At 36.7% G+C, this 22,293-nt stretch overlaps 1 protein-coding gene across 4 annotated transcripts in view; it reads left to right on the top strand.

The window, feature by feature from the left end:
* The window catches only part of LOC129249815 (protein tincar), a 169,532-nt gene that overhangs the window by 59,644 nt on the left and 87,595 nt on the right, over nucleotides 1-22,293 (top strand). For 3 of the 4 annotated variants that reach the window (XM_054889484.1, XM_054889477.1, XM_054889469.1), the window contains exon 3: nucleotides 3,336-3,451. In XM_054889484.1, coding sequence (XP_054745459.1) covers nucleotides 3,336-3,451 — 116 coding nt within the window. Of the gene's footprint in view, nucleotides 1-3,115; nucleotides 3,170-3,335; nucleotides 3,452-22,293 lie in introns of those variants that run through there. The other variant, XM_054889494.1, reaches the window with a different exon arrangement.

Genomic DNA, 22,293 nt, shown 5'->3' with positions numbered 1-22,293 from the left:
TTTAGCTCGATATGACCACCTTTTGCCTGGACTATAGCCTTCAAACGGTCAAAAATTAGTTGCATGCTGCACGAATGTGATCTTGAGGTATTTTGGCCCATTCTCGTATAATCGCTTTTTTCAGCGCATCCATACTGGCATATTTTTTAGTCCTCACCTTGCTCTCCAAAATGGACCAGATGGAATAGTCCATCGGATTTGCGTCTGGCGAATTCGAAAGCCATTGTGTAGACGAAATGAAGTGTGGAACATGATTTTTTAACCATTCTTGGTTCACACGAGCTTTATGAGACGGTGCCAAGTCCTGTTGGAAAGTCCAATGTCTACGACCGAAATGTTTGCGTGTCTTCGGCTCTAAAGCAGCTTCTAAAATATTTTTCCGATAATAAGTTGCATTCACTTTGACACCAGGCTCGATAAAAACGATTGGAGAGCGTCCATCAGCGATCACTGCGGCCCAAACCATTACTTGCGATGGAAAATTGCTTCGAGTGGCCATACGTAGGCTCAAATTCTCGTATGAGCGTTCGGTTAAGTAAACACAATCGTTTTGAGTGTTTATGAACTGCTCAATTGGGAAATTTTTTTCATCAGAAAACACAATGTTAGGAAATTCGCCACGTTCATGCAAGCGCAACAACTCTTTTGCTCTTTCGCACCGAACTTTTTTTTGCTGGGGTGAAAGATCGTGTGCTTTTTTGAACTTGTAAGCCTTGACCTTGAGCTCATTTTTCAATATGCGTCGAATTCTGTCTTGCGATATCTTCAGTTCTTTGGCCATTTTTTTCCACTTCGACGTGGATTTCGTTCAAGTCGAGCCTTCACTTTCCGAACCATTTCTGGCGTTGTTGTGGTTTTTATTGGTCCACCTCCATAGCGTTTTGCAGTATCATTGTAACGCTTTATAGTGCGATACACAAACATTTTCTTCACTTTGAGGTGACTGAGCTCACGAACAATGGTTGGTTGTGATTTTCCAGCTAAATATAACGCAATCACACTATTACGTTTGAATTCCATCACAGAAAAAAATCAAATTCAACAAAACTGAGACGCAAATGCTTTTGATGGCTTATAAACAATATATTGAACTGTCATTAGAACAATTTTGACGTTGATGTCATGAGCTGTTTTACGGATACAAGCAGTGTGAAGTTCGTAGCACTTCATATCGTGCACCCTGTATATAATATTTCACTCACTACGTGAAGGCGCCAATTTCTCCAGTGAGTGATGAAAATCTTTATTTTGACCTTTATGCACCCCATTTTTTGTCTGTTTGTATACTGCAGCTGTCTAGTTTTTTTTCCTCGTTCACTTCGCTCGAGCATAGGGCTTCGACAGAACTCTTCCATCGTACACGGTTCGGGATTTTTGTTTTTGCGCATGTGATGTCGGAATCTGCTAGCTCTCGTAAATCGTCCTTCGCCAAGTATTCCTCGGCCGACCGTGACTACTGCTCCCTTGCGGGTTCCAGTCCAGAGCCATTCTCGTAATGCTATCTGGTGGTTTTCTAAGCGTATGACCTGTGATTGTCACATCCTTTGTTTGATTTGACGTAGGATGGGTTCCTCATTCGTTGATCTTCACATAGCGTCGTTGCCGACGTGCGGCCAGAATACTTTACAGATGATGCGGAGGCATTTGTTGACGAAAGATTGTAGCCTCTGTGTGAAGAGTTTAGATACCAGCCATGTTTCACTTCCGTACAACAATACTGAATATTCGTAGCTTAGTGCGTCTGGAGATTTGCGAACTTGTCCATACTGTATCCATTCGCGCGAAAACCTGCTTTGTGTGTTTTTTTGTTTGTTTTATTTTGGCTGCAGTTGACAACTTCCTCTGCTCCGCCGTCTACTGTCATAGTGGAGCCGAAGGAGTAGAAGCTTTCGACGTATTCCGCCTGGCGCCCGTCAACTATTATTTGTCGTTTTTATTGTGGTTGACAAGTTTACAGGTGTAAGATATGATTCATTTGAAAAAATTATAAATCTTCCGATAGGGTGATTAATTTTGCGCCACCTTAATGAGTCTCATTAAAAAAAATTATATTGTTTTTTCATCACAATTGTAAAATTGATTATATTTGAAGACTTCTGCCAAAATATTTTGGAAAAATATTTTTTCAAGATTTACGTGGGCCGGGTCTATTCCAAAGGAGCTCCAAATATGTCAGTATTTTGTTTCCATTGAAAAAATGTTTAAACATTTTTATGCCGAGTTTATAAGCTTTAACTATCTTAAAACATGAGCCGATTTTTTGAAAAAAAAAATTTAACTAATTTTCTTTTCAAGCATCTCGGTTTTTGGAGGTATTTTCAAGCTCACATAAATCTTTATAAAGGGTTTTCCAATAAGAGGTGTATTTTGATATTCAAAGAATTATGCCATTTTTTAATATAAATGATGGGATGTTATTTACATTATGAAGAGGAAGGTAAGCCGTTCATAGTGGAAAATAACATCAAGCAAATGACCACCACGACCACGCTTACAGGACAATATCCTTTTCATGAAACTTTCCATAGCCGAATTGGAAAGTGGCTGTCCTATATCCTCGATAGCCTCACGAATTCCATCTTTGAGGTCTTGAATCGACCCTGGGCTGTTGGCGTAGACTCTTCTCTTTCACTTGGCCCCAAAGAAAAAAGTCACAAGGTGTTAAATCACAAGATCTCGGTGGCCAATTGTAATCACCTCTTCGAGAGATAAATAACACAGTCTGGAAACTTTTCCCGTCAAAGATCAATGGTTTCGTTGCTTGTGTGGCACGTAGCGCCGTCTTGTTGAAAATAAATGTTGTCCAGATCAATACCATGCAATTCCGGCCATAAAAAATCGTTAATCTTCTCTCGATAGCGCAATCCAATTCAAAATAACACCTGTTACTGGAAAACCCTTTACATTTCCGAAATATAATATTTTAACGGAAGTCTTAAGATTCAATACATTTTATGATTCCGGTGTAAAATTACAACTTTTTTATTGTCGCACCCTAATACTTGTCAAATAGGCTGCGTCGTAAAAGTTTCATTAGCTCAACATGACAAAGCAACAAATTACATGAGCAGACAAAAAATAAACGATTTAAAAATTTTCTATAAATATATACATATGTATGCGCATACTTACACACGCATATACTCGAACTTGAATGAACACATTTGATGTAATTTATGGAATTTTTTATAATCGTGACTTCTTTCTTTTTATTGCTTTCCATATTTCCCGTTTGCTAAACCTCTACTGTTTTTCTGCAATTGCGTACGTGCGTGTTTGTGTAACATCATTTCTATCGTCATATGCTGTCATCATTAACAACTCCTGCTGGCCAGGCTGCTCGCTGATATCGTGGAAAATTGAGCCGGTGGCTGAATTGAATTTGCAAATTGTGCTTTCCGGTGTCGTATTCATTTTGCTGCCGTTTTTCTTCACTTCGGCTGTTTTTAAGGTAAGTGAGTTCTTACGAACGTACATATACCTGTTTTGCATGCTCTGGCTTTTTATGAAGCTTATAGAATTTAATACAAAAACTTGATACATAATATTTCATATATTTTCTGTTTTTTGCTATTTGGTGGATGCAATGATACTACACTTCGCTCGCTGCGATAGACTTTTTCTGTATTATAAAGTAATGGGCGTCCAATTAGGAACAGCTACTTTGAGTTGAATTGTTTTTTTTTTACGTCAGTCAACCTTATTCTCAAGTCACCTTTATTGACCTGTGTCATTATTATTGATTATTGAAATTTTGTGATGGAGAATTGCACGAACTGCCAAGGCGGAAAAATTGTTAAAATTCACTGCTAAAGTGGTGTGCGCTTTGTGGAGACAATTCGAAACTTGCGTTATATCACGCAGCGACGTTGCCAATTTTCCACCATGAAAATATCGCTCTTTTGCTGAAAAATTTCACAATTCAAATAATGTTCATATTTTAAATAATAAAAATCGGGAAAAACGATGTCAACGGTTTTAAAATTGCTTTGTAACTCAAAGTAAAAGTTAGGCTTAGAGTAGCCAACTCGTTTAGGCCAAGTACGAGTAGCTCCGTTGTGGTACCACTGTGTAACATGATCCATTGTCATGGAACCAGTTGGACTGTCCTATCAAGCGTAGGATAGGTTTTATCTCAGCACCGGATAGAGAGTCAAAGAGAGTCAAAATGGCATCTTTCTAGCAACCTTGCTCCACTCCTAGCTAAGGCTGGACAATTACAGAGAAGGTGTTCTACTGTTTCTTCCTCTTCCTCGTCTCTACAACTTCTGCAGTATTCATGCAAAAATACTTGTACCCCATAAGAGTGCCTACCTAACAGCCACGGACCGTTGACACAAGTCACTGACCCGTGACACCAGCCACGACCTTTGAGATGTTTTCTCTTGAGAGGTTGAATAATACTCCTGATATTTTCTTATCTATTTGTGGCCAAATTAGCCTAATATTTTCTTCTCTCCATATCCTATTGGCCTCATGGAGAATATTATTTGGCATTCTTAATTTGGAAGTTGCCATAAAAATTCGAATATTGCCTCTGTTTACAAGCAGTGGATGATTAGTACCCTTTCTGGTTAGCTCATCGGTCTTGCAGTTTCCTTCAACATCTCTATGTCTCGGAACCCATATATGGCTGAAGACGGTGCTAATAATGTTTCGAGCTGCCAGGCATTCCTGAGCAACCTTCGATCTCAGTTGCTTTTATTTGGAAGTTGGATCCATCCGTGCAGATATTTATTTCCCTCTTCGCCATTGTCTTTGAGTTTGTCACTCTCTTCTTGACGGGGTATTAGACTTGAAGAGTCTGTTAAAGGTAGGTTTAGGGAATGAGTAGTCGACTTCTTGGTTATCACTACTACTCATAGTATATATCATACTTAGTCCTGCCATATGAAATTGTAATAATTTTGTTTAATGCAGCTACTTTATTTAATCATGTAAGTATTAAAAACAAAAAGTTTAATTTTCATTCGAAATGGTCACCATTGGCTTTTACACAAGCCTTCAAACGATTAGGCCATTGAGAGGTATTTGCAGCATGCACGGTTTCCATGGATATTGACGTCGCTGCTCGAACCAAAAACTATTTGAGACTCTCCCAATTTCTGTGAGATCTTCGACAGGCCATATTCTGGAATACTGATCACAAACTGTAGTCCAGTGGATTCAGATCTGGTCTTCCAGACGGCCAATCTTTTGCGGCTATGAACCCAGAAAATTAATTTTTTACCCACTGTTGGGTGGTTTTTGCCTTATAGGCTAGAGCGGAATCTTGCTGGGAGATCCAACGCTCCCCACTGGAAAGATTACTGCTCAACTGCTTCACCACGCCGTCCTCTTGGTGCACTTTTTCCCTGGTCTTAACCCCTTTTTCGCAGAAATGAAGAGATGTAACGCCCTGACACTCCCACCAAACCATTACCGAGGCTGAACGGTGGCCACGCTGAACACTTCCAGAACATTTTTTGCGTCTTTAGAAGTTTTAGCACAGATTTTGCCATTTTGCTTATTAAAAATTTCTTCAACAGTGAAAATTTTCTTATTTCTCCATTGTTAACAAGTTAAATTGAGTATAATTTATGAGTTGACAATGCATACGAACAAAAGCAAAAATTTGTTACGAAACTTTTCTCTGCGAATTTATGGCAAGTCTATTTAAGTGCATAGTTGTGTAAGTAAATTTTTACCAAATTTTTCTGGCAGACGACGTTTAAAGTCATTGCCGAAAGTTCATATAAATGAAGTAAAAAATACTATAAATAGTTTTGTCAGATTTTTTGTGAAAATTAAATTAATCTATGTGTCTATTTACCTGTATATTCGGAAACTGCACAAAATTTTTAAAAACATGCATCTAATTTCAAGATCTGACGAACCAGTATTCACATTTTTTTTACTAATAATTTACTCCAAATATATTTTTTTATTCAAAAAGCGAAAAAAGTACAAAGTAAGCGATAAATACTTTCACGTGAGACTATTATAAAACTTATTAGTGCTGAAGAAATATCAAAATAAAGATGAACGGGTTTTTTTTATATTTTTATTTGTTTAATATTTTTTTATATTTTTATTTACAGTAACTAAACTGATTTGCCGATGTCGCAACGATTGTATCGTTTCTTTGGAAATAAACCATTCGAGCTTGTAAATTATGTGAAATTTTGTATTATGCATTTTACAGTTTCCTTCAGATGTTAAATTTTGTATTTCAGGTTAGCTCCCACCATGAATTTTTTCCACCTACCTGCTTATAGTTGAAACACTGTGTAAACAGTAAACCGTCGAGGTGCGCATCTAAATTTATGGCAAGAAAGCAGACGCTATGTCTATGCTCCTAAGTAATATAATAAAATTATTTACACTTTTTAGATACATAATAGACTTTTTTTTTAATTTCAAAATAGTCAGGCTTAGTAGCACACCCTATACTTGCTTTTGAGGTACGTTTTTGTGTTTTGGCCAGCTGATGTCACAGAAATGTTGTGGAGCAGGTGTCGTGCATATAATCATTTAATACGAGTTGAGTGCAATTGCATTTTTTACTCGACGTTTCTACTTTTTTTTAGAGAATTTCATTTAATTGAATTTTATAGCTTTCTGAAACACTCCGCTATAAATGTCTGCATCCAAGCAGTTATCACATTGGTTTCAGTTAAATGGATGTATACACACGGTGCGCCACGTCAGCCCGACAAGCTTATGTAGGCAAAAGACTGGACCGCTTTTGTGAATTATCACACCTTCAAAAAGCAAAACAAGAAAACATCAATGAGCCTCGCAAGTAGTGTCCAGTATTTCACAAGCCGGTTGAGAGGTGCGGACATGTGCCAGATGAATGAGATAATAAGCGAATAGTGTATTCAATATTGCATACTTACAGGCGAGAGAAACAGTAAGCCGTAGGATTTCCTGTTCATTAACAATTTTCCAAAATGCAGCAGGGCTTCATCAAATGAATATACAAAAACCATAATTTACCTGAAAAACAAGCGATTCACGTGAACTTGTTGCCATTTTTAATGTATATTTTTCAATGGATCTGTATATTATTTTTATGGATACCAGAGACTTTTGATTTAGTTTAAAGAACCATCAATAGTTTTCGACTCTACATACATATTTCCAAAAGTCTGCAATCAAATGCTATACTAATTTGTACAAAAGTCATTTCAATCGAAAATGTAAAGCCGTTGGAACGTAGGTAGGTAGGTTTGGCAGGCGCATCGCACATAGGAACAACGATGCCACTTAAACCATGAGCCGCAGGGCCGGGCTATATTTCCTCTTCCAGATTGAACAATCCTGAGCTTTGGACAAAGCGTAAAAGGTTGCTTATGATACCTAAAGTGTATAGATTATCCATATTCATTAAGAAGTAAGATCTTAAATATCGGTTCTTGCTTCCGGTTAGAGCAGGGCATATGGAAAAAAGGTGTTGAATTGCATTCTTGCGTGATTTCCTATCAGACAATGCCCTGTGAGAGCCCCCACTAAGGTTCTAATTTGAAGTCTAATAAGCTTTATAATATTCTTGGATAGACGTAAGTTTATCCTTGCCCATGTTTGCCTATAAATTTCACAGGTATCAGCACTAATCCACTGCTGCTCGAGTACAATGCTAAGTTATCCATATCCGCCCCAGTAGCTTTACCAAGATGACCGCCAAGCGCACGCATTGTAAACCCCTTTATTTTGCTCATTTTGCTTTTTGTTGTCCATTATAACATATTTTAACTTTATTGAATATGCTTGTTATTGTTCTTTTATGCCCGCAAAATATTCCTTTGGAATGCGTGACTTCATTTCAGCAGCTACTAAAATAGATCGTGCGTGTGTGTAATAAGGCTGGCCGGAGCAGCAAAAATTGTTGCTGCATTGATGTGCGCGAGAACTGCAACTCAATGTAATAAAATCAACTGCTACCATATTGCATGGTTTATTTTTTTGTGCCGCACTCAACCAAGTTATTATTATTATTTTATTTTTATTATGTTATGTGAGTCTTTTGTATATGCGTCGGCATTAAATTTCCATGGCTTTCTGTGTTTTTATACAATAACAATTATTATTAAATTTATTCAGCAACAAACCGTATGTTGATGGTAGTGCACAGCAACTGCTACACTAGCAACAGTAAAAGGCTATGCCAAAAACAATAAAATTACTCAACTACACAGCGATCATAGCAGCTCCTCCCTCATTATGCTATGACATTTATATATACCATCTCTCTCCTTTTTGTTTTTGCCGACCGACAACTGCAATTTTATACAAAAGCTAAAAAGCATTAAAAACATAAAAGCAACAAAAGCCCCGCCGACTACGAACAAAACAAACGGTAAAAACATAATAAAGTGAGTGCAAGAAGAACAAGGGAGCTAGCGCAAAACCGTAATGACTGCACTCAGCTAGCATGGACAGAGCAAACAGCTACAACTAATACACATAGCGATGATAAAGTGATGGGAGAGTGCGGTAGTGTTGGTGGGTAATTCGAGTATGCAACACTATCGAGCTTCTACGCCACTGGTGTCTCTTTCTCTCCTCCCACCGTACTTTAAGCGCCGTATTGCAATGCTGTGTCGACTTTTACCTTTGAATAAGCGCAAATCTGTATGTGTATGTATATGTGAGTAGTTTTGTTTTTATTTTGGTGATCTACTCTGTGGCTTGAACGAATATCCGTGCGATGTACGCAACCAGCGCTGCTGCTGCCGCTTTTTATCAGGATAATAAATGCAATTATGGGTTTTTCATATTCCGCCTTTTGTTTATTGTCTGTACCCCAACGCAATGGAGTTGGTATTCGGTGGCACTGCGGGTACAGCCATATACCTCGCGTTCCGCTCTCTTGCCATACTTTTTGCTAGACATTGGGGTAATAAACGTACCGTTTCGTGGGTATACGAGTATGTATAAGTAGTGAAGAAATGAAGCGCTAGTAGGTCTCACACATCTGTGAGTTTGGTGGTCCATGGTAACTTGACTTTCATAGCCTTGCACTACACTATCACTAGTGAAAGCCGACTACCTACATACATCGCAATCGTGTAACGGTGTTGGTGCAATAGGTGGAATGTGCTTATTTCTCATAAAAATACCCAGCGCGGTTTTGTGATTCAAGAATATTAAATTTTGCGATGATTTGCTAAAAATATGTTTAACATCGCAGTCTGAGACTACATCTACCAATAAATAAATAATTTTTGTAGAATTAAGTTTTTTGTGTCAGAATTCGTTCTAGAAAAGTATGCAGTAAGATAAAAAACAAAGCTATTTACGTAAAATATCGAGTTTCATGAATATTGAATGAACAATTCTTACATACATATTTAAATTGATACGAGTTTATGTACTTTATGTTTTCAAATGGGGTTGATGCTGCAGTATATTGGCATTTAAATATATATGTTTTTACTGTCTTTCAATTAAAAAACAAAAAAGAAAAACAATTTTATGAAAGTTCGTATTTTTATGCAAAGTGCTATCCATTATTAGCTATTAATTTTTCTCGCATTCATATTTTTCACATTAATATTTTTCATCCCACTGGAACGATTCTAACCAAATAGACCATAGTCGGGGAACCGACATAAGCTGTGGTCACCAGTTAATTACCGGCAACGTCAAGAGCAAGCTTAAATGCAGATACAAAACCAACACGCTGCGTAGATATAAGCTGCTCCGCTATGCTGCGACTAGAAAAGAAATGAAAAACGCATTTCGCAAGAAGCTGTTTATTAATCAGCAAAACAAAAATTGGGAAGCTACAAATGTCACGATCAGGCAAATCGCTCAAGAGAAAATTGGCAGAGTAAAAGCCACTAGCCAATCAGCGATCTGAATGATGCTTTACTGACCTCCAATGAGGACCAGATCCGTAGATGGAAAGAACACTTTGAACCAATTAGCAACATCACTCGTAGCAGTGAATCTAGCTTCGAAGTAGGCAGCACAACAACCAGCAGCAAAATAACAACATCTTGCTCTACTTTAACGGAGATCAAGGATGCAATCAAGAAGCTGAAGTTCACCAAAGCCGCGGGCGAAGACGGCAGAACTGATCGCCAACCCGCAAATTTCAGCAGGAATTCTGCATCCCCACATCATTGGCGTCAATAAAAAGCCCGGCCATCAAAAGCTTGCTACACAATCAAACGAGACTCAATATGGCTGGCTTTGAGTAGAAAGTAAGTTCCCGCTTCATCAGATCAGATTCCGAGAACTCCGGAATGGCAGTGCTTCACAACGGCCACCCATCAGCGACCCATTCACCACCAACGCAAGATTGTCCCCTGCAGCCCTTCTTTTCGCCATCGTCGTAGACGACGTTATGAGCCGATTGACCCTGCACAAAAGAGGCATCGTGTGGAGTTTCACCAGACATCTTGAGGACCTGGACTTCGCCGTTGACATCAGCTTGATCCTTCACAAACTCACTGCCATGCAAGCGAATGCGGACAGGCTAGTCACGCTACCACGCACTGTCGGACTTGAGGTCAACATCGCCAAGACAGGGGCTATGAAAACCAACCACAATAAAGCAAGACATATAATGGTTGCCGGGTGCCCGGTGGAATTTAGCTTGGTGAATATGGCTTGTGAGATAAAGTTCCTAATTCTGTGTTACCAAGAAGTGACGCTGATGTAGAGTCCATAATACTTGAAGGTTATGATGTTCCAGATATTCAAGCTTTCAATATTAAAAGTGCGCTTTTTAACCCTTTGCCTTAAAAGAACGTATGGGAGGCGGGATAACTTATTCGGGTCAAAACTGAGAAGCTCGTTTCAAATACTAGATTATTTTTACACATGAGAAAAGCTTTCGTCAAAAGTGTACAAGGTTTAAAATGAAGCCGTAATCATCTTTTCTGACGAAGCGCATTTTCCCCTCGGCGGCTATGCTAACAAGGAAAACTGTAAAATTTTTGGATGTGAAAACCCGCAGGTGATCGTCAATGCATCTTCATAAAGCGATAATTTTGCTGCTGGTAACGCCATTTCGGCCAACAGTGAGCGCTAAAAACGTAAGATTTTTATGGCTGAAAATTGAAGACACTGACAGCCGTTGGACTTTTTTCCGTTAACAGTTTAAGCGCTTCAGGTAGATACCGGGCAAGCCATTCGTGAGATAGGATCAAAAATATTCAGCAATGACTTGGAAAACTCTGCTGGTAGGAACAGTAGCGTAGAAACCAGTCAAGGTAGTCTCATGAATAAATTCGTGTTCGATAAATAAAGGGAATGTGTTTTTTTTAAGAAAACATTTTTTCATTGAAACTTTTCACCACTTTTTCCAATAAATCTGCATAATATAAGGTGAAGTCCAAAATAAACAATACTGGGCTAAAATAGAAACGACACGAGCTTTGTTCTGATAACTTCGAGTTTATTTATTCAAAAGAGCCCCCTCTAGTCTCGATACACTGTTTTGCGCGATCTAAAAGCTTTTCGAAAGAGTGTTTCAGATCACTGAACGCAATGTCCTTCAGGATGTCGGTATAAGCCTTTTGGATGGCCATATCAGGCGAATACGGTGAGTGATTGATAGATAAAATGCGATTTCTAGTCAAAAAATCAAGTCGAATTCGTCGATTGCTATGCAACAAACGCTAAAATAGAAAATGAATAGAAAATACAATAGAAAAAAATGCAATTTTCTATCTTAGCGTTTTGAAGCGTTTGTTGTATAGCAATCGTATTCGCCTGATATGGCTCCCTGTGGCTTCTGCCTATTCGAAAAATTGCATTTGGCCATTAAAGGAAAACGTTTTGCGTCCGTAGAGTCTATCCAAGAGTCTAATGCCGATATCCTGAAGGACATTCCGGTCAATGACCTGAAACACTCTTTCGTGAATACATTACCGAAGCCGAATTAAATTTTCAGTTGCAAAAATAGCCATCAACATTAGCTTAAATCAAATATCTGGCACTATATTTTTGTTAAAGCCATTGAAAGTCCATTAAAAACAAAGAATAAAATTTATCACAACAAATAATTCAAAACAAAAGCAAATAGTTAAATGAAAACAAAAGGCGCAATAAATCAAAAAATAAGCAACAAACAAACAATCACTATCAAAGCGACACAATAATTAAGAAAAACAAAAGCCACTACTACACTTCAATAGCTGCACTCTTTACGTCGTTCACAGAGCAGTGAATGAGCAACCGAACTAACCAGCACACCGACTACTCACCGCCACCATGGCTGCATGTCTGACTAGGCAACGAACATCAGCTGCTGAGCAAATGAAATGAGCGGCAGAAATGCCGAGGAGTAAAGTGTTGCGAACCAGCCTGCTGACGTCGAAATAGAGCAAAGCCGGAAGCGGATTGTGGGGAAGTGGAGGGATGGGCCACTGGCAAATGAAGTGCAGCGCTGTTGTTATCATTGTGAATGTGCTCAAAGGTAGCTGACAGTGTAATCAAAAACACTAACTGGCCATTGATGCAGCCCAATACACACACAAGCGCCAGCAAAAATGCATCGAAGACCGAGCGCCAGGCTAGACTTTTTGTTTTGTGCGGCCAGTGTTGCAAATTATTTGTTGGTTGAATTGTCAGAGGCATTGTTGGCAAACGGCGAGACGTTTAGGCCGACTGGCTGGCAGTGCTTTTTGAGCGAGCAGACTGATTGCCTCTTTGTTCACACAAGCACCAACACACACACGCATATACTAAGCGATGGCCGCAATTTGCCATTCTGCATGTCAATGGCCAATGGCCAGCCGCTATCAGCAAGCAACATGCTAGACTGCAACTGCCACTAGCACCAGCGGTTGCTTCCTGTGGCATTCATTGCCTATGTATGTATGTGTGTGTGTTAGTGTGAATGTATTGCTATTTAGTTTATGGCAAAACTTCAGCTTTAATGCAAAAATTTCAATAGTGGCTCAGCGATTTATGTGAACACTCAGCGTTCCCCTGCGAGAGTGACTGCGTATTTGCCTCGAAATGGTAGTCTATCTACAGGCGCATTGTTTGCAATGATTTTTCTTGCTCTACGATAAAGAAAAAAATCCGAAAGAGCACCAGAATACAGTTGCTCAGTTATGTGTGATTCAGATAGCAGCAATTATTATGACAAAATACTTAATGAAAGCAATATGAACAAATTTATACATACATACACATGCATACATACATACATGTGTGCATACGAGTACTTTTAGAGAAAATGTGTACTAATTCAGATATTTGCTTGCATATGTTGCAAATTGTGCAGCAGCTGGGTCATTGTAGATCGATTGTTTTACCGGAGCTGCACATCAACAACTTTAACAAACAACAGCAGCAACAAAGGCCGGCTGGGAAGTAACCAAATTTTATGAGTTGTATCTGGGTGAATATAGGAATGAGCATTAGGGTGGGGTAATTAGTATACGATTTTTCTTTCAATTGACAATATTTTTAGTAAATTCGGTTTTTAAATAAAATGCTAAGAGAAAAAATCCATTAGAGTATAAATCTTAAGTTAATTTCGAGTCCTCGAAATATTAAAAGGTGATATGTTTTGCTAGTACGAAAACTGAGAGGCAATTATGGAAATGTAAAATAGGTTTTTTTTTGTAAAAAACAAATAAATATGTACAGGTGTGTATGTATGTAGTACTATTCGTATAAGGTTGCCACCTTGTCTGAAATACTTCGAAAATAAGTAAAATATCACAAAATGGGTAACAAATATAGGTATCAAAAATGGGTTGCCACAAATCACAAACAAAAACAAAAAAACAGAAAAACAAAAATAAAAATAAAAAATAATAAAAAAAACGTAAATAAAATAATTCCAAGTTGAATTTGAAATTTAATTTAAATTTTGTATTGTAATTTTGTGATTGTATTGAATGACTGTTACTACACGTATTAAAAAAGGAACTAAATTTCAAAAATATGTTTAAATGAGTAAATGAGTTATTACTTCTAAATAAAAATATTTTTAATTAAGTTATTTAATTTAATTTTTTTTTGTCGGGACAACTAGCAAGTGTAAGTTTAATTTTCTTTAAATCTACCCGATCTCCGAAGAAATCTGAGTAGATCTTGTGGTGCCAAGGAGCCAAGGTGGTGGCTTCTTAACACATCAGTGCCAAAGACCTCAAACCTGATTCAAGCGAATGCGGGGCAGACGCACAAGGAGTGGTCCGTCGTCTCATCCTCCTCTTTAGAAGCTGAGCAGAGTACACTGTCTGAGATGCCCAACCTTTCCATGTGCTTCGCCCACAGAAAGTGGCCCGTCATCAGTCCAACCAACCGTCTGCACTCCCTTCTGCTTAATGACAGGAGGGTTTGCGACAGTCTATCGGACATGACATGTAACATCAGTTTAGTCCATATGCAGCCTCTCTCAGCCTGCCAAGCCCATTTTAGCTAAGGAATCAGAGGTCTCGTTACCCATGATACCCACGTGTTCCGGGACCCATGTTAGCATCAGGCTATTATGTCTACCGACATAGTTCAGCCTGGATTTACAGGACTCGACTACCCCTGATGTGGTTGGGGGGCTGTCTAAGGCTATGAGCGCAGCTTGGCTGTCGCTGCAGACACATATAGATCTGCCTCTCGATCGGTTTTCCACAACAAAATTCATCGCTTCTTGAACTTCATACATCTCCGCTTGAAACACAGATGCATGCATTCCAAGAGCAAAGTGCAGTTTTGTCCTGCCGAAAATGCGAAAACAGTGCTTGCCGGGCTCATTTTCTGAGTTTGACCACAACTGAGCCTCTGACAGCACTACACCATAAACCAATCAGAGCATCTAATACCGGGCCTGAATTAGTCTGAAAAGCATTTAAATTAATTTGCATATCCTTGCAGATAAAATTCTTAGAATTCCCGAATTTTTAAAAGAAGATATTCTTAGTTAATATGAAAATTTAAAGTGAGTTTTAATTAGTTTTTAATTGTAAAAAAATGATTAGAATTTTTTTTTTAATTTTTGAAATATTGTTAATTTTTTTTTTCAATTGTTTTCTGATTTACATATAAAAAAATTAAATCTAGTCACTTTTTCCCTCTCTTAATTCCTGTCCTCCCTGATGGGGCATAGGGCCTCTACAAAACGCTTCCAACGGTCACGATCCTTCGCGATGGCTTTGCCTTCTTCGAAAGATTTCCCTGCAGCCACCTGGGGCGTCCTTTCTTCCTACTGCCTTACGGGTTCCAATCGAGTGCTTGGCTCCGCATTCCTGTGGGAGTCTTTCGAAGAGTATGGCCAATCCACCTCCACTTCCTCTACATTATTTTAGTCTGGATGGGTAACTACGTACAGTTCGCCGAAAAGCTCTGTTGTCACTTTTTCTATTACGATATTAAATAATTACATATAATTCGCTTTGTAGCGCCATTTTAGGGTTTTTTAAATAAAAATCGATATCAAAAATAAATTCTTCGTAAAAAAGAATTTTTAAACACAAGTTTTAATTAAAAAAATAACTTCATTAGCAGTACAGTCTTGTGCAGACCATTGGTTCTACAACTGCTTTTCTCCACTCCAATCGATCCTCTACAACGTTTTTCCAGTTTGTGATTCCGATTTTCCGCAAGTTGGCTGTGCCCTCATCAACCTAGCGTTTATTTGGGCTCCCTCGAGCTCTCCGTCCAACTCGTTGTCTGTGGAACGCTAAACTGGCAGCTTCCATTTGGGCATTCTGTACATGTATTCATTGATGGAACGATTTAGAAAAAAAACTTACCCACCCTAATGTGCATACACATATTACTTACTACAGTGGTGTGCTTTGTTCATACGCGTCATTATTTTGCATTTGTATTTCCATGCAACGGACACATTCAAAATTAAATTCTCCTCCAATGAACTACAAGTAAGTACTTTGCCGCAAAACCACAAAACTCAATGAAATGTTGTGGTTGGGGCTTTGTGGAGCAAGCAATTTGTATGTGTATGTGTGAGTGCAATATGCAAAATTCTATTTAGTAGCCCGGCTTGTGGTTGGGATGTGTGCGTTGAATTTTTAAATATTCTATTATTGCAATATTTTCTGTATTATGCGGTGCTATGCTGTGCTATGCCGCCGGTGAATGTATTGGTTATCGCATTTGCATGCCATTGGCATTTGGAAAAGTCAATGGGACAATTAAATTTTATGTTTGAAATTAAGCCGCATTCAACTGGTAAAAATTGAATAAAGCACATGAGGCATATGTTTGCACTCATACACATGCAATTGGCTTTTTTTGTGCAAATGAGTGCCTCGCATTTGTTTTATTTCAGTTTTAAAAGGGTCGCAGTTGTTGTGGCGACTCTAGGGATAAATTCCCAATATCTGCGCGCACAGTTTTTTATTTTATATAATATAATCCATACATTTATCCAAATATATTCCATTAAAATATATTTCATTTGTGATTTTCAACTAGCTTACATTGTAATTAATCAAAAGCTCAAGCTGCTTACTTATCAGTTGGGTTCTTACCGATGCGCGGCTCCATGTTAATGGATCTAGGTGCTTCGGAGTTCGGTTTATATTGGCCTGAAAATTGGTTGATTTGCAGGCTTACGTATATTAAGAAGTAAACTGAAAAAAGTTTGGAACACAATTTTATAATTTTCAAATTTATTCAGTGTTCAAAATTACGGTATGGAGTTTTATGAAGCGAAATACTTTCTACTCTCTTTTAATAGTTTTAAATTTTTTTTTTATTTTTTTAGGATAAAATTAATTATCCAAATATACTATCTATACTTTTTTGTAAAAATGTTTTGGGAAAAATTTTTTGGTTCTCTCTGAGAATCGCTCACTCAAATTTAGTTCTTCCGTGCAAGTTTCATATAGGGTTTCCATTACTTTTCGAGTATAGCGAACTGGTGAAAAATCAGTGTAAAATACTGGCCTGGCGCAGCGTAGCATACGTACTCGTATATTAAGTCCGTTTGTAAAACGATCGAAGCGTTACTACGCGTATTGGTAAGCAAACCCATTGTATTTTTGTGTGGTTCGCTGTACGTATTTGAATATAACTCGAAAAGTTAATGGAATCCCACTATGAAACTTTCAAGAACTACTGAGCATAGTATCAGCTATTAATGACAAAAATAAAAAAAACTCTGAGATATGGTGTTTTTTTTCGAAATCACAGAGAAACTAATTCCTCAAAAATTTTGAGCAAAAAAGAAAAAAAATTCAAAATTAAGGAAAAAACTTTTTTTCAAAACAATTTTTTTAAGAATATTTTTTCTTAACTTTAGAAAAATGTTCAAATGAATTGAATATCTTTATTTATCATTAAAAAGCTTCAACATTGAATAAACTTTGAAACTACACATTTTTTTTTAGCTTACTTCTAATTATTCTCAAACCTACAAATAACCCAATTTTCAGAAAAATTTAAAACCATATCCAAATTTTTCAAAAAACACCGACAAAAATTTCCAAAAAATTTAATTAAAAGTCCTGTGGATGTCATCATTTTTCGTGTACCTGTCAGACATGGTCAAAATTCGAAGAATCTTCGATTGTTGTCGTTGAATTTTTACTATATGAGACTTTTAACCCGTTCCCCACACCTGTAGTCCATATAGCCAGATTGGTTTATTAATGGCTTTGTACAATAATAGCTTGTTCTGTATACTAAGTCTGGATTTTGTGCTGACTAACCAATGAAGTTGTCGAAGTTTTTCTTTTGTTTGTTTGATCTTTTGCTTTACGTGGTGATTCCAATTTAGTTTCGAATCCAAATGTATTCCAAGGTATTTAGTAGTTGGTTTAATTGTAATTGCTTTGCCATTTATTTTAATTGGAACTGCAGTAAATTTTGTTTTGGTAGTAGATATAACCTGTTCGGTTTATTCTTCATTTATTTTTAGGCACCAATTATCGAACGATTCCTTAACTGCGTTTGTGTATCGCTGCAGTTTTTCAGTAGCGATAGTTAAGCTTTTGTCCGATGCCAGTAGTATTGTATCGTCTGCGAACGTAGCAATTGATGAATTAGTTTCGTCAGGAGTTTGTATGTCTGCGGTGAATAAAACATATAACAGTGGTCCAAGAACGCTTCCTTGCGGAACTCCAGCTGTTATTTGATGAATATCTGAACATTGATTGTCATATTTAATATAGAAACTTCGATCAGTTAGGTAGCTTTTTATGATAAGATAGTAGTCAAAAGGTATCATTATTTTTATTTTTTGGAGTAAGCCTTTGTGCCACACTTTGTCAAACGCTTTAGCTACGTCCAAGAATATTGCCGCACAGTAACGATTGTTTTCAAGGCCAGATTGGATCTTATTTGTAATTCTATGGATCTGTTGGATAGTCGAATGTTTTTTTTTCTAAATTCAAATTGATGATCCGGTATTATACTTTTTTCCAGAAATTGGCTTAGTCGATCATGCAGTAATTTTTCAGCAATTCTAGATATTGTCGGTAGTAAACTTCTTGGTCTATAAGATGATACGGTAGTTGGAAATTTAATTTAAAAAATTTTTTTTTTTTCAAAACATTTTTTTTAAGCATATTTTTTCTAAAATATTCACAAAAAATTTAAAAAATTGCGCAAACGAACTGAATAATTAATTACTAATTTTTTTAAATATTTTTTCAGTTTGTTTCTTATTGTACTCAAGCCCACAAATAATCTATTAGGTGCGCAACTAAGTTCTCGCTGTTTTTTTGATGAAAATACAACTTATACAATACAAGTGAATCATTAAAAGTACTGCCCATCGCTGGCTACTATTTTTCCCCGTCTTTCTGGTAGATCTCGTATACCGTAGCCGTAAAACTGTTCATCTTCTGAGGCTATTCACGGATCAAGCCATTTTTTGATGTCTTCATATAAATGGAACTGCTGGTCAGCTAGACCATGGGGCGTCGATCGGAACAGGTGATAATCGGACAGCGCAATATCTGTAGAATATGGCGGGTGGGGTAGGATTTCCCATTTCAGTGTTTCCAGGTAGGTTTTAACGAGTTTGGCAACGTGAGGCCGAGCGCTGTCATGCTATGTAGAATCACTTTTTCATGCCTCTCCGCGTATTGCGGCCGCTTCTCGCGCAGCGCTCGGCTCAATCTCATCAATTGAAGTTGATACCGATCCCCAGTGATGGTTTCGCTTAGTTTTAACACTTCATAATAAATAACACCAACTTGGTCCCACCAAATACATAGCATAAACTTCACGTCGACGTAGAAGCATGACCGGGCAGTCTCCATGACTTTATTTTTTTAGATTGCTGTAATGAATCCATTTTTCATAACCCGTCACGATACGATGAAGAAAATCCTTCCTTTTTGCCGCTGGAGCAGTTGTTCACAGACGAAAAAACGACGTTCAACATCCCTTGGTTTTAACTCATAAGGAACCTAAGTCCCCTGTTTCTGAATCGTTTCGAAATTTTCAAAAATTAATAACTGCAGTCCTATTGGGATTGAAATTGTTATTCGTTCACATAAACGAGATAAAATAATTTCTTTTCCAGATAGTAATAAAAATTGCATTATATTTTAATTTAAAAAAATTTTGTTTGTTGAAAAATTTTACGAGTAATACGATGAAGTCTGGGGAATGGTCGTATTATTACGAGATGGCGGCAGTTCTTTAGAATCGATCTAAACATTTCATTTATTTATTACAATAGAAATTTTTTAATTATTAAAAAAAAAATATAAGTCGAAAAAAAATTTTTGTTCAAAAAAACATTTTAAGTTAAAAATTTCGAGCTCTAGGAAACAGGGAAAAACTAAAAAACTTAGAAATGCGAGCTGTTTTTTCTTGATTTGTTCGACTTTTTTTCCATATGCAAAGTATTGGCTATACGTTCTATGATATTAATTTTTTTTTTTTTGCCAAATTCTTGAAAAAAATTTGTTAAGAACAAGCATCCCTTCTATTTCCAATAGAAACTAAAAATCATCGAATTCGTATATCTTTTTTCGATATAAAACAGGAAAAAACTTTTAGCCATGCCAAAAATGCGTAGAGCCATTACGTTCTATGTTTTTAAATATATTTTTTTTTTTTTTGATATAGGTATTCTTTTAAAAAGTTTGAGCTCCAATAGAATCGGAGTTATGAATTTAAGAAAATAAGACTCCAAAACAAAAATCGCGAAATTCTCAAAGTTTTGGATGACCTCTACTTTTCAAAATAAACTCGAAATCAATTGTTCCACATAAAAAGTATTGGCGATACGTTCTATGTAAAAAGTATTTGAGATTTCAGTTTCTAGAGAGTGAATTTGAAGTAAAGTTTTGCAATAGGTTTCACAGAGCTTGGGAGTAATCGAACTTTGTTGGACGAAGGACAGCAGGGTGTGAATGCCTGCACTTTTTAGGAAAATATTTTTAGCTCTTTCACCCAAATTCGTCACAATCCTCACTATGATACCAGACACTAGAGTTTGACTAGCCACTGAACCAATGTTTATAGTTAAAGAACTTGTACGAGCTGTCTGTACAATCTCTTGAGAATCCAGTAAAAACTAGAATAAGCGCCGAATCCATCTATTACTTCGTGGAACACTAAAAACTATATAACTCAAAATATTACACTTTTTACAAAACTACAATAAAAGAAAAACAAGAAATTTGCATAAAAATTTCAAACTTTTTAGTCAAAATTCTTGGAAAAATTTTGGAGTAGAGAAAAACCAAAACAACAAGAACAAAAAAAATTATGCGAATTTCGGGTCACTTTAGCCTGACCACCAAGCAGGTGCACTAAAATTTGAATGGGCTCTAAAGCTGCATGACGAAAACTTCTACCTAGAAAATTTAAAATTTGTCACTTTCTGCTACTGAAATCGGAATTCTTTACGTCACCTACTGCTGTGCTTATTCAATTGCTGACTAGGCCACTGCTGCGAATGAATAAAAATATACATACATACGTAGATGTATGTATATGTGACTTCAAATTTAAATGTTTTTTTTTTATTAAACTTTTTTATGAATTCACTTCAGTTTCACTTTCTGTGTTATTTTGAAACATTCGCGTTTTTGTTGTTTATTATTGGTTTTTATTTTCCACCATAAAGTTTTAATACAATCGTATTAGTGCGTAACAAAAACAGTTACGTTTGTGTTTAAATTACTTGTAAAATTAATAATAGTTTCCGAACTATTTGCATTATTCAGCAGTTAAGCAGAAATTGCATTTGATTGCATATCAGTTGCATTTAAGTTTTTATTTGGTGGGTAAAAAACTGATGAATATGAACAAAATACTAAAAATGTGTGTTTAAATGCCTTTAAAAGCCTTCGAGTGTATTTCTGTCACGAAAAATGTCCTCATAAAAAAAAACCATCCGTCTTTCAGAGACGGTATAAAACTGTAGGTCCCTCTTTTTGTCAAAACACAACAAAACGCACACCACGAATAGGAGCAGAGCTCGATGAAACACCCAATAAAGTTTGTAAGTGCCGTTTTAACTAATATATAACCACAATTTTTTGTTTGACTCTCAGACCCATTTGCCCAATTTAGTCAGCTTTAAGCTGCAGGCGAGGATATGCCACACGCCTCTCTAGTTTTAGTACTTTTACCAAGAAGTATCTTTCAAAGTATTAAAGATAAAGTATTTTTACCACACAGATACAAATCCAATAGTATGGATTAATTATATAGCGTTTTCTAATAGATGCAACTATAGGTAAGAACATTTCAAATGATGTTAATTATACAAAGAAAAATATAAATAAATAAAGAATTTCATCAAACAAAGAAAGAATTTCATCAAACTTGGAGTAGTCGTTTGCTTGGAGAAGATTTACAACCACACGCCTACAGGAATTTTATACACTGAAGCGAAAAATACTAGTTGTAGACTAGAAAAATACCAGTTAATGTTCTATCGTCTTTAACATGTTAGCAAGTGATATTTTTTACAGCGGTGGTCTACGCAATGTCGATTATCTGACTACGTACCAGCAAAATACCTGTTAAAATACCAGTTCAGAACTAGAAAAGTTCTAGTCCACTATGTTTCTAAAATACCCAGTTAAAATATATAAAAAAAAACATCCAATTCATTTCATTCCAAGGTTTTAAAATATTTTATTTTATTAGAAATGTATACAGAATTTGGTTCTTCTCAAAATTAAATTGAACTTCTTTCAGGTAGAGTAATTCATATTTTATGTGTAAGTTTGCTGGGAGGATTTTTCTGCGATGCCCCTTTTTGCACAAACTTCTCTTCACAGTTCGACGGTTTGTTATTAGAATGTCTAACATTTTTAAATGGATGGCCAACATATTTTTAGTGTAATAAAGTCTGAAGTTCCCAAAAAATCTAGTTGAGTTTGTATTATTTTGTTCCTTGAC

This window comes from Anastrepha obliqua, chromosome 1 (assembly GCF_027943255.1).
Source record: "Anastrepha obliqua isolate idAnaObli1 chromosome 1, idAnaObli1_1.0, whole genome shotgun sequence".
Lineage (NCBI taxonomy): Eukaryota > Metazoa > Arthropoda > Insecta > Diptera > Tephritidae > Anastrepha > Anastrepha obliqua.
The sequence above is the reverse complement of the archived record's forward strand: the minus strand, read 5'-3'. Positions and strand labels throughout refer to the sequence as shown.